Below are 13,369 nucleotides of genomic sequence, written 5' to 3'. Positions count from 1 at the left end.
AAATGGGATGAGTAATACTACATATTGAATGTATGTACATCATAAGGACTATCATTAATAATATTATGCTATATAGTGTAAATATTCGAAAAGTAAAGTATAAGTTCTCTCCCAGTGAAAGACTGTATTACTTGATGTGTTGAACTTAGAATTTTTAATTTGCTTTGGCCAAAATAGTATTTTGGAATGGGGAGTGTCCCTCAGGGGAGTTTGGCATGTTTCTACCTCTTTGCAAATCTGCCTCTGAATGTGAACACGTCCCAGCTATCCTGAAGCTGGTTGAGTGGACATGTGGAGGTGAGCTCAGATAACCAAACCATAGCCCCCCTCCACCTGCCTGCTACCTCAGTCCAGATCCAAAACTATGACATTAAACCAACAATAGATAAAGCAACCATAGGAGTACCACAACTGAGTATATTCTCATGAAAAAAAAATAGCAAAGACCAAAATATATTCCTAATGTAGATACCCAGGTGATGAGAAGCATTACCTTAGCCATTTACTTCGGAGTCAGCTTACATAGCAAAAACTTCTTAATACAGAAATCAAAATCATTGAGAGCAGTCTGCTGCTTAATATTTTTGGTATTTGTTCTGATATTTGAAGATAACATGATGATTTAATATTTATTTCAGATGAATCTGTCAAAGAGAGACTGCAATTTAGATTCTTTTCTAGCTAATTGGGAGAGGTTAGAAAAACATATATTTTCCAGGAATAATTTGTTAACCTGAAACAAAAGTGTCCATCTCCAAGGGCACAACTAGGCAAAAATTCAAGGCCTTACCTTAGTAAGCCTTTATCATGAGAATAGAAGAGAAATTCAAGCACAAAAGCCAAACTGATAAAGAGATGAACTGATGTATATTTCACTTACTCATCACTACTTTAATGTGTATGGGAAACTTTTGTAAATTGTAGGACTGGGCATTTAGCTCAGTGGTTCTACTGCCAGCCTCACAAGTGTAAGGTCTCAAGTTTGATCCTTGGTACAAAAATAAAAGTAAAAATAAGAAAAACTTTTATAAGGGGGAGATATTTTGCTTATGTCACTGCAAGGAGTCATATTTCTATGCAGCAATGGAAATTCTCAAGCAGGAAGGGAAAGATGACCAAATGAAACAACATAGAATATGACTCTAAACACTTCAGTACAAGAAAAGGGAAAAGGGACATTACCAGAGACCCCTGAAGGGGTCCTCCTCTCCTGCAAGACAGTACAACATCCATGAGATTGGAAAGTGGGAAATAGAAAAAAACACAGAGACTTGAGAGAAGCTAAGTCTTGGGGTAATTTAAACTTCTCTGAGCAGCAAAGACAGGGAGCACCCTGGACATCTGGTGTTTATTCATTACAAGCATGGGAAAGGGATAAGCTGGGCAGGCTCTGGAAAACCTGCTGACAACAAGTCTTAAACGGGCAGGTTTACAGAATAAAGGCACAAGCATATTTTCACTGAAGATAACAAATCATTAATTTAGAGAAGAGTAGCTTACTTGAAGTCAGTTGAACTTAACTGGGAGTGAACTTAGCCAACCTCTGCTACATCCAATGTAACACAGATGAATAATGGAGGGGCAAGAAGCTTGAGCAACGGGGCAGAGGTGTCTGCTATAACTCAGTCTCATAAATAAGCTTCCACACTTCCATGAATATATTCACATGCATATAAATTCAACATATTACTGCAAGACTTTTCTCCCTCTATGTAAAATATTCTCTGACTCCAAGACCACATTACATCAACTGGTCTATCCAAATTTATCTTTCATGTATATGATTCATGATTTTTGCCTTACATCACACTGCTGGCTGATATAGAAGGCAGTGTGGACTGTAAACTAAATATGGTATATTATGATAAAAAGGAGAACAAAACCTCAAGACCAGATATAGAACACATATCTATGTTAAGATTTACATTATCTAAGAGACAAAGCAGAAAATAAAGAACACAAAAGTGGAAAAACAGTGGTTTCAGATTGTTCTCTACTATAAAGTTACATCAATGATCATAATTGTAAAGTATAGTTTACCATAGTAATACACCTAATAATTATGCAAGATAAATTGGAATGGCACAGTTCTTCTCATCCAAAATTTTGAATCAATTTGGATAAACCTGAAAAAAATGTTGGATATCAGAGAGCAGAAAACTATTGTATATCAGAAATCAGAAAATCACTGGATATCAGAGGAAGTCCCCTAAATTATGAAAAGTAACTACAGTCAAAGAAATTAGTACTTTTGAAAGTAAATTAAAGAAAAAGTCCTGTTTCTATCATCTGATTAAAGAATCATAATTACTACTTTTCAGGACTAGAACTCTAAATTACATAGCATACGTTTAACAAGAGACTTTTTTATTAAAACATGATTGCAGTAAATGATGATTACATACATTATGGTAGCTGGTACATGTACATAACACACCTAAATTATTTTCTGCCTATTGACCCTATCCTACCTTCCCTTTCCTCTCTCTCCATTGTTTATCCCCTTCCTTTTTTTCTATTTCTCCTCAGAGCACTCTTGACATCTTTATTCCTCAGACTGTAGATGAAGGGGTTCAGCATGGGTGTGACCACACTGTACATCACCGAGGCTGTTCCACTTGAGTGTGAGCTGTTGGTTGCAGCAGAACTAAAGTACACTCCTAGGATTGTACAATAGAAGAGGGAGACAACTGAGAGATGAGATGTACATGTAGAAAATGCTTTATATCTCCCCTGAGCTGATGAGATTGCACATATGGAGGAAACTATCTTGACATAAGAGTAAATAACGCCTGTCAATGGGCCACCACCCAACAACACAGATGCAAAATACATCACCAGATCATTAGGAAAAGTGTCAGAACAGGAACGTTGGACCACTTGATTCAGTTCACAGAAAAAGTGTGGGATTTCCAAATCTGCACAGAATGACAGCCGCAGCACCATTAAGCTTTGTAACAGGGCATTCACAATACTCATAATCCAACATGATGCAAGCATCAGCCCACAGATGCAAGGATTCATGATGGCTGTGTAATGCAAGGGGTGACAGATGGCCCCAAAGTGGTCATAAGCCATCACAGCCAGGAGGAAGTTTCCCAAGCTTGCAAAGAGTATGAAAAAGTGCATCTGTGTGATGCAGCCTGCATAGCTTATGATTTTGTTCTGTGTCTGCATGTTCACCAACATCCTGGGCATGGTGGTAGAGGTGAGACAGATGTCAGCAAAGGACAGGTTGGAGAGGAACAGGTACATAGGTGTGTGCAGGTGGGAGTCTGAGATGGTGGCCAGGATGATGAGCAGGTTCCCAATCATGGTGGTCAGGTACATGGCCAGGAAAACCCCAAAGAGGACAGTTTGCAATGGAGGTTCCTCTGAAAATCCCAGAAGAAGAAATTCTGAAGTCCATGTATTGTTTTTCAGTTCCATGTGGTTAATGTCACTATGAGAGGAGAGAGAGAGAGAGAGAGAGAGAGAGAGAGAGAGAGAGAGAGAGAGAGAGAGAGAGATTACAAACCTATCATAAATGTTGCTGTTTGTATTCTACAGGCAATAAATTTTATTTGGCATATGAATCTGTTCTCCTTTGAGCATACACCTGCCATCTCTGATGAAAAAAATTCCTTCCTGCTCCCACTATCCCCTAGAGGTCATGCATTTTATAAGTGTAATGAAAAACTTACTTATGCACTGAAGGATATAAATCAAAGCAAACTTGTTCTAGGAACAGTTAGGTGGTGTGTAAATAATGCAGAAACAAAATAAATGCCTGTACAATCCAAAGATAGAAAAAGAAAATAAGTAAAGAAAAGCTTGTATAATATACTGAAAGGTAGCATGTATTAGGGAATAAAAAGAAAAAGAAATAAAAAGAAGATATTAGATAAGTGTTCTGTTTTGCTTTCTAAACTAGGATACAGGCAACATCAGTACACAACTTAACTTTTAAACAAAGATCTCCAGGAAGATAAAGCATGGGTCAAAAGTTCTGTGGGGAGGTGTGCATCTGCCGGGGAGAAAGGACAGTGTGAAAAACCCTGAGAAAGTTGTATCTTCCAGAATTGCCAGGCCAACAAGTAGTTTGGCAAGTAACGACATGGCTGAAATGAGGAGGACAATGGTAGTTTCATAGAAGCTGAGAGTAGAAGAATGGCGATCAGAGACTGGGAAGGGTACAGTGAAAAGGGGAAAGTGGGCATTAGTGAATAGGTACTAAAACATTTAGATATAAAACTACTTTCTAATGCTCTGTAGCACAACAGCATGATTATAGTTAGCAATGATTTTTGTACCTTTCAAAATAGCTAGAAGAGCAGACTTTGACAATTCCCAACAACAACAACAAAAACAAAATGGTACATGCTTAAGGAGATAAATACAGTAATTTCCCTGATTGGACATGCTCTATACATGTATCAAATTAAATTTTTTACCCCATAAAATAAACAGTCAGGATATGTTAATTAAAAATTTTAAAAGCTATTAAAAAGGAGTTTCTCATTTTAGTTTCATCCATACCATTAATTTTTATAGGACAGATCATAAGATATAGTTTTGTGTTTGTTAAGAGAGGCAGTTTAGGGCTGGGGATTTAGCTCAGTGGTTTTGGTGCCTGCATCTCAAGCACAAGGGATGGAGTTCAATCCCTGGTACCAAAGTAAAAACAAATGAACAAAAATAAATAAATGAATAAATAATACCATAGTAAGAATATAGACTAAAACACGAATAAATAGAATATAGAACAATTAATTTCTTATAGAAAATGAAAAAATGGAAATAAAGTTTTTGTAAATAGGGAAGGGAAGGAGGGGGTGAAGGGAGGGGAAGGGGAAGTGGAAGGGGAAAAATGTGAACCAAGACCTATCGTGTAAAGGTATAAGATCCCAATGCTGAATGTAACTGTACTGTATACCTAAAATGTACCAACAAACTCAGTGACAAAAAAAGGAGAGGCAGTATATAAAGACCTTAGTTTATAGAGCTTGAGAGACTTGCAGAGTAGAAAAATGTGAGCCCCACTAAATATATTTGTTGTTTTTTTACACAAAAATAGTTAAGCTCTCAAAGACTGCTTTTCCTTTCTTCTTTCTTCTTCCTTTCTTTTTTTTTCTTTTCTTTCTTTTTTTTTTTTGTACTAGGGGTCGAACTCAGGACCTTGTGCTTTTGAGGCAGGTGGCAGCAACACTGAGCTAAATCCCTAGCCCTAGACTCAATTTCTTTAGCTGTGAAATATGATAAAATTTTACACATCTCATACGAATCTTATCAGAAGTAAATGAGGAAAGATACATAAATTAAATTTCATTTTCAAAATGGGATGGTGATGAGAGATCTCAGAGAATGCTGAATGATTTTGTGTTTATAGCTAAAGCAATTCAAATTATTATATAAAGAAACACTCATTCTCCTATATTTCTTGCAGCAAAATTCACAATACTCCAGATATGGAAAAAACCATGATGTCCACCTATGAATGCGTGAACAAAGAATATGTGTCCATCAAAGCAAGGATACACAAAGGACATGATACAGTGATACTTAGTGATACCGATGGATGACATTCTGAAATTTTCAATGATATGGATGAAAATGGAGGACATTACGGAAAGTTAAAAAACATAACCATTGAAAAGAAAATATTTCATGCCGTCTTTCTTATGTGGAAGCTGAAAACTTTGATCTTATGGAGGAAGAGAGTGAAATAGTGATCCCTAAATATAGGGAAGTATGGGAGGGAAGAAAGATGGAGACAGTTAGACAAGAAGCACCCAAACTGCAAAATAGGAAGAAATTGTTCTTATATTATATAATACAGTAGGCAAACTTTAGTCCCAGAAATTTATGACACAGTTCAAAATAACTCAATGTTTTTTCTTTTCCCTTATTTCTCCTACCCTACCCTTCCCATTTCTCCCACACCTTTAGCCCCTTTCTTCCTGTTTCACATTGTCAATTATATGATTAGGATCTTATTACAATTATAGTTTTTCACACCAGAGAAACTATTTGGTATGCACACTTCTGTGACTTATTTATTTAACTTAAAAATATAACCTAACCTCAATATGCATCCATTTTTGTAAGAATGACTCTAATTTCTCATTCTTTATTGCTGAGTAGTATTCAATTTTATAGAAAAACCACATCTTCTTTATCCAGTCTCCAACTGATGGGCAAATGAGCTGTTTAAATTTTTGTAACTAGGGAAGGGAGGAAGGGGTGAATGGAGGGCAGGGGTGTGGGGAAAAATTAAAACCAAGATATGTCATGTAAAAGTGCAAGACCCAAATGATGAATGTAACTGAACTGTATACCTAAAATGTACCAATAAACTCAATGAGAAAAAAATAACTAGATGATTCTAAAGTATCCCAATAAATATGAATGAATATTTCTATGCTAATTTTTACAAGTGGGGCATTATACACTATATATATATGTATCATAAATAGGTATGTATTAAATGTTGTATGTCAATTTAAAAATATATTGAAAACCAATAATAAATGAATTCAAGAGCAAAGAAAAGGCAGATTTTTTTGAATAGAGATAGGGAATAAAGGACAGGCAGGAGGTAAACATAGATGGAAATTTAATTAACCGATGCTGTATATATGTTCCAATCTCTAAAATGAATGTGAACTTCATATATTGAACATATATGTCAGTAAAATATTATGAAAAGAGATCCTTTTGTTGTTTAAATATCAAGATAAAAGAACTATCTCTGCCCAATGTTTTGTGGGCTTGCACTATATTAAGTTGGCTACAAAATTTCCATCAAATTAAAGTGAATTTCCTTTTTATTTACATCTGTTTTCTGTAGTTTTGGCCTCTCCAGTATGAATTGACATTTAAAATACAGATATACTTTAATTACTGCAGTTTTATCCTAACACTATTGTTTTATAATTGAAATATCCACCTGCCCCACCAAGCAGCCTAGCTAAGCAACACAGCACCCCGCAGTGTCACTTGTTTAGCCTCATGATGATGTGGCCAATCGAGAGTGTGGCTTGCTGCCAGTACTCAGCATCATGAATGACTAATGTAAAACATATCACACTATTGGAAATGTCAAAGTTCAAAGTGAACTTGTTGTGGAATCACTTTTTCATCATCATACATTAGAAAATTGGAAGGGGATCAGAAGATAAAGGAAGAAATGTGGGGAAGAGAAAGAATTCAAGTGTGTTATGTAATTGTACCAACCCCCAAAATGAATTTAATCATCATATCTTGCAAACACATACTAATTAAATTTAGGAATTGTTTTATGAAGAAAAAAATTAACTAAAACCATAAGTTGAAAAGTGTTACATATTAAGACCAGGAAATCAGCCTCTGAAACCTGTTATCATCCCTAAATATACACAGACTCTCTCTCTCTCTCTCTCTCTCTCTCTCTCTCTCTCTCTCTCTCTCTCACTCTCTCTCTCTCTCTCTCTCTCTCTCTCTCTCTCTCTCTCTCTCTCGCATTCTCTCTCTCTGTCTCTCTCTCTCATTCTCTCCTCTTTCTCTCTCTGTCTTTGTCTCTCTCTCTCTTTCTCTCTCTCTCTCACAAACACACACACACAAACACACCCCTAGCTCATGTAAACGTGGAACACAATGTGTTCACATCATGCCCTTCTCATTCTCTGCAAAGCTATTAGAAAGAAATACACTTGATCTTCGCCAAAAGGCTGTAATGCAATTATTAGAAAGAAATAGGTTACAAGGTGAGCTATAAATATCAGATTACTTTTCCCCAAACAATGTACAAATGGTACCCAGAAATGGTACTCAGTTTGTCAATCTCCCACCACATGTATCCTTGGTGTTTAATTTGTTATGGCTGTTATCTGCCCTGTGTTGAAAGAAACAAAAAATATGCTCAGTAAACAGAATTGTTAAATGAAATCAAGGGAGAAAGCATCTAATGAGCTCAGGGAGTCCCTGAGAGATTTTAAAAAAGGAAAACACATTTTTCTGGCAGTGTTTTAACTCCTAGTATAGCCCCTGAAATCTAGCAAAAAAATAAAAGATTGAAAATAAAGAAAAAAGGAATGGACCACATATATCAAACATGCTAATAGAAAAAAACATAGACGAATCCAATTATTTACAAAAGGAAATATGGAAGAAAAACAACATGTTTTGGCATTTTTCGTGAGACAGCAAAATAATTATTTCCTATGGCTATTCTACATCTATTTGGAAAATTTGTTTTTCTAATACTTGACATTGGATAAAATTGTCCTCTGTCTCACGTGGCTCTTTCACTAAGTTTTGGATACAAACAAGGTGTATACGTATTTATGGATACAGTGTGGCATTTCCATCTGGGTATATATTCTGTAATGATCACACAGGTTAATTGTCATATGTGTCAACTGAAATATTGATCGTCTCTTTTGGGAAATAATAAAAAATCCTCTCCTCAAACCTACGGTTAATTATTGTCATCCATAATTGCCCTCTGATGTTATATGGCATCGAAACCCCTGAAAAGAAGTGATTCCTCCTATCCAGCTGCACCTCCTAAAGGCTGTAGCCCTGTTAAACAACCTCCATTAATTCTTCCCTCCCACTATTCCTTTTCCTAGGTCTTGTGACTACAATTCTACATTCTATTCTATTTCTATGACTGACTTCTTCATAATTTATCCTCTCTCTCTCTCTCTCAATATTTATTTATATTCTTTCTTCACAAGGCTGAAAATCCACATGTTGCTGCTATGTTCACTTATATTCATGATAATTTGTGAAGGTGTTTGCATTACTTTCAAAAAGCTGGTGACTGGATAAAGAAAATGTGTATAATTTTATAAAATGATTTACTACTCAGTGATAAATAATGAAAACTAGAGACATTTATAGCTAAAATTGATGCATATTAAGGTCATACTCTACAGTGAAATTAATAGGAGGCACGTGTAAATACTGAATTATCTCTCTGGGGTGAGAAACCGCAAGTATAGATGAGGACCAAAATGTATAACAGATAATGTTAAATAGCAAGCAAAGCTTCAGATTGAAAGCAGAAGTAGAGGGGTTGGGGGAAATGAAAGAAGGAAGAAAAATGTGAGAAAAGAAAGGGAAAATGGAAAAAAAAAGCTTTTGCAAATAGGGAGAGGTGGAGGGATTTGAGAGATGGGAATATGGAAAAAACAAGAACTAAAATAAATCATGTGCAGACACAGATTATCAAAGATGAATGTGATCATAATGTATACCTAAAATATACAAATAAAGTTAATTTAAAAAGCTGGAAAGGTTAAAAAAAATTTTTAAAAGAATGGCAATGGGAAAGAATGAGATAAAATAGTCATTTCAAAGCAATTTTATTAAGAAAAATTGAATGAGACATCATCACTTGAGTAATGGAAGACATGCAATAATAATAGTTACCAATGCCAAGATGAATTAATGACTAAGTGGGCCAATACCTAGACTTCAAAGATTACTAAAAACATCATCCCTCAAATGTCATACCCCCAGCAGGTACTGTTACTATTTATTGAAAAAGTCAGGAATCCTGCCTCTGTATACATGGACATTTGTCACAAGCTTTAAAAGCCTGAAGAGGCAAGTAAATTTGCCAAATAGCCTTCTATCTGGAGAAGATGGAAATTGGTTCCCTAGTTCAGTTGTCTCACAAAAAATCTGAGGAATTAAAATCTGTATGAAAATAATACATTTTTGAGGAACATTAGGCAATTACATATACATTTCTGTTTTTAAGCAGACCAAATAGTTTATTATAAAAGATAAATTTTAAATAATTAACCTATACTAATTATATGGAATATTGGATTATACTGTGATATTTTCATGTTTTCAGGAAGTTAAAATCATCTTTAATAAGACAAGAAACTCAGAAGTAAAAGGACAGATATATGTCACTAAATACATCTTAAAACATGATTGTTTCACATTAAACTTGCTGGAAGATAAGTTAGGCAGAACTCTTGAAGTTAAATAATTAACCTATACTAATTATATGGAATATTGGATTATACTGTGATATTTTCATGTTTTCAGGAAGTTAAAATCATCTTTAATAAGACAAGAAACTCAGAAGTAAAAGGACAGATATATGTCACTAAATACATCTTAAAACATGATTGTTTCACATTAAACTTGCTGGAAGATAAGTTAGGCAGAACTCTTGAAGACATTGGCATTGGAAAAGACTTTATGAATAAATCCTCAGTAACATGGGAACTAGCAGAAAGAATCAACAACTGGGAATCTCATTAAAAAGCTGCTGCACTGCCATAGAAACCATCAACAGAACTAAGAGACAACCTACAATGAGGGGAAAAAAAATTAACAGCTGCTCCTCAGACAAAGGACTATATGTAGAATATATATAAAGAAATAAAAAACAATCAGCTCCCCCCAAATATAAAGACCCGATTCAAAAATGGGCATCTGCAATGAACAGACATTTCTCAGACAAAGAAATAAAAGCAGCAAGTAAATATATGAAAAAATGTTCCACATCAATGGTCATTCAACAGATGCAGATGAAAACAACACTGAGATTCCACCTCACCCCACAAGGAATGGCTGCTATGAAGAAATCAATCAATAACAAATGCTGGCTGGGTTATGGGGAGAAAGGAGCCCTTCTCCAATGTTGGTGGGCATGCAGACTGGTGCAACAACTATGGAAATCAATACGGAGATACCTCAAAGAGCTGGCACTACAGTTTCCATTTGACCCAGCCATCCCTCTGCTGGGTATCTTTCCAAGAGAATTGAAAGGATAATATCACAGTGATATAGCTGCACCAATGTTTACAGCGGCTCATTTTGTAATAGCTAAAATTGGACACAGACCATTTGCCCATCAGTTGGAAACTGGATAAAGAAGCTGTGGTTTTTTCTATAAAATGGAATACTACTCAGCCATAAAGAATGAAAAATTAGATTCATTCATAGGAAAATGGATACATATTGAAGATATACTCCTAAGTGAAATAAATAAGTCACACATGTGTAAATACCAAATAGTTTCTCTGGTGTGAAAAACTATAATAGTAGACAAGATCCCAATGAGATAATTGACAGTGTGAAATAGGAAGAAAAGGGCTAAAGATGTAGGGAAAGTGGGAAGGGTAGGTGAAGGGAATAAGGGAAAAGAAAAAAAATATGACAAAATGAAAAATGAAATAAAGTGTTTGTAAATGGGGAGGGAAGAAGGGGGTGAAGGGAGGGCAGGGACAAGGGGAAAAATGAGAATCAAAACCTGTCATATAAAGGTACAGGATCCCAGTAATGAATGTTACTATATTGTATACCTCAACTGTACCAATAAACTCAATAAAAAGAAAAAAAACATAATTATTTAAGTAATGGAGATTTCACCCACAGTTTTCACCCTGAGTTATATTCCCAGCCCTTTTTCACTCATTCATTGAGTCAGGGTCTTAAGTTCCTAAGTTTCCAACCTGAGTTTGAACTTCTAATCATTCTTCCTCAGCTTCCCAGAGTGGTGGGATTACTGGCATGTGCCACTACACCTGGATAAATTGAACATTTTTATGGGCAAAAATATTCCCCTAATAATATATAAAACCATTTGAAATGCCAGTAATTTTTAAATGATCACACAATGAAAAATAGGCAAATTGAAATAATTTTGTGTATGTGACTATTTGCTAAAATCCAGTAGTAGTTCAAGGAAACAATAGCAAATCTCACATTTATCAGTTTGAGAAATCATGGAGAACTGTTGTGATGAGGGGGTTGAAAGATGTAAATATGTGGCAAGAGGAATACTTAAATTTTCTGGAAGAATTGGGAAGTGTTACAATATAAAGAAAATGATTAGTATTAAAATGCAGATTTTCTTCAATTCACATTTTCTCAGTGTAAAGCTATTGACAGTCTGAACCTGATTATCCATTGTGGTAGGATCTATCCTGAGTACTGGGGGGATATTTAGCAATATCATCTTTCTCTGTTCACCTGTTCCCAGTGTCACAGTAACAACACTTTCCAGCTACCTCTCAATGCCCTCTATGGGATTAAAATGTACCTTGTTGTAAAACACAGGTTTAAATTAATCCCCAAATAGCTTTGTATAAATCATTGTAGTTGAATTATGTAATAGCAAGTAGAATGAGGAAAAATGTGAAAGATCATCAAAAATGAAAATGTTAACATAAATATATATTAACATTTGAAATATATTGATGAAATATAATGATGCCGTCATTGAAATAATTATTGTGAAAGTTCATAAAAAATATCACTGAGTGAAAATATAAGAAGATTCAAGTTAGGAAAGAAAATGTTCTTAAATCCAAAGAACATTTATCTATACTTGTAAACCTATTCACACATCTGTCTATAAAGTACGGGTGTGAATGAGTGCTTAAAATGATGTTTTAAGATCATCTAACAGTTTTAAAGACAAAAACTAACAGTGAGAATGCAAGTAATGCAGTGATTTCCAAACAACTACATGAAATGAAAATCTAAAATAGATATTGAAATAATATGAAAGTATTCATAAAAGGTGACTTATTTGTTCAAATGATACAGAAGAAATTTCCATACATAAAGAAGAAACAATAGAATTCGATGATGCGCATGAGGAAACAAAATATATAGTTCCACACATTTCCCTAAAAGTATTTATCCATACATAAATGAACAAAAAACAAGCACGAAAGTTGGTAGGAAAGTCCAATTCTTCAGTTTGAAAGAATATGATAGAATGAGAGTAAAAACTTTATGTTCCTTTCATGCACAAAGCATTTTCACAGAAAGTTCACAGTACAGAAGGAAAACTTCTTACAGATGTACTCAGGCTCATGAGTCAAGAAGCAAAAAAGGAAATAATCATGGGTATCACCTCTTTCCTATTTATTCATAATTTTAAAATCTGAATACAGTGTAAGAGGAGATATTTTAATATGCTAGGCACATGAAATGTTGTTACAAGGTAGTGTTTGTAACAAACCCATGGGTCTGAATCTTCCTCATCGGTATTGAGCATACACAAATAAACCTTTCATATTAACAGAAATGAGATTTCCTCATTTCAGTATTAATTCCCAATCTCTATACTCCTGTTAATTCCAAAGATCCTTGAAAACGTGTCCTGCATTCATAAAAATAATGCTACCTGTCATATTCATTTTTCTGAGTACTTTCATTGCAGTCATGTCTATCAACATTGACCATGGGATGCTGAGTACAATTAACACTTCACTCTTTAACATAATAAATTTTTAAAAGGCTGAAAACAGGCAGGTTTGACTTTCTGGGAACCTCAAGTTAATGTTCTTGGTTATTATTCTCTGAACCTCTCCTACAATATATGCTAGAATCTCAGACTGACCTGGTTGAAGACTCTGCGAAGATC

The 13,369-nt window shown here is 34.9% G+C and overlaps 1 protein-coding gene across 1 annotated transcript; it reads right to left on the bottom strand.

The window, feature by feature from the left end:
* Positions 1-2,517: 2,517 nt before the first annotated feature.
* Positions 2,518-3,429, bottom strand: LOC104872535 (olfactory receptor 7A10; the record flags this gene model as incomplete). The annotated part of the gene is made up of 1 exon (XM_010638772.2): positions 2,518-3,429. A coding segment is annotated over exon 1 (912 nt), but the record flags the coding sequence as incomplete, so codon positions are not given.
* Between the last annotated feature and the right edge of the window lie 9,940 nt (positions 3,430-13,369).

Source organism: Fukomys damarensis, unplaced genomic scaffold, assembly GCF_012274545.1.
Source record: "Fukomys damarensis isolate Sample0158 unplaced genomic scaffold, DMR_v1.0_HiC HiC_scaffold_37, whole genome shotgun sequence".
Classification (NCBI taxonomy): domain Eukaryota; kingdom Metazoa; phylum Chordata; class Mammalia; order Rodentia; family Bathyergidae; genus Fukomys; species Fukomys damarensis.
Note: the sequence above shows the minus strand (reverse complement) of the source record. Positions and strands in the feature narration are given on the sequence as shown.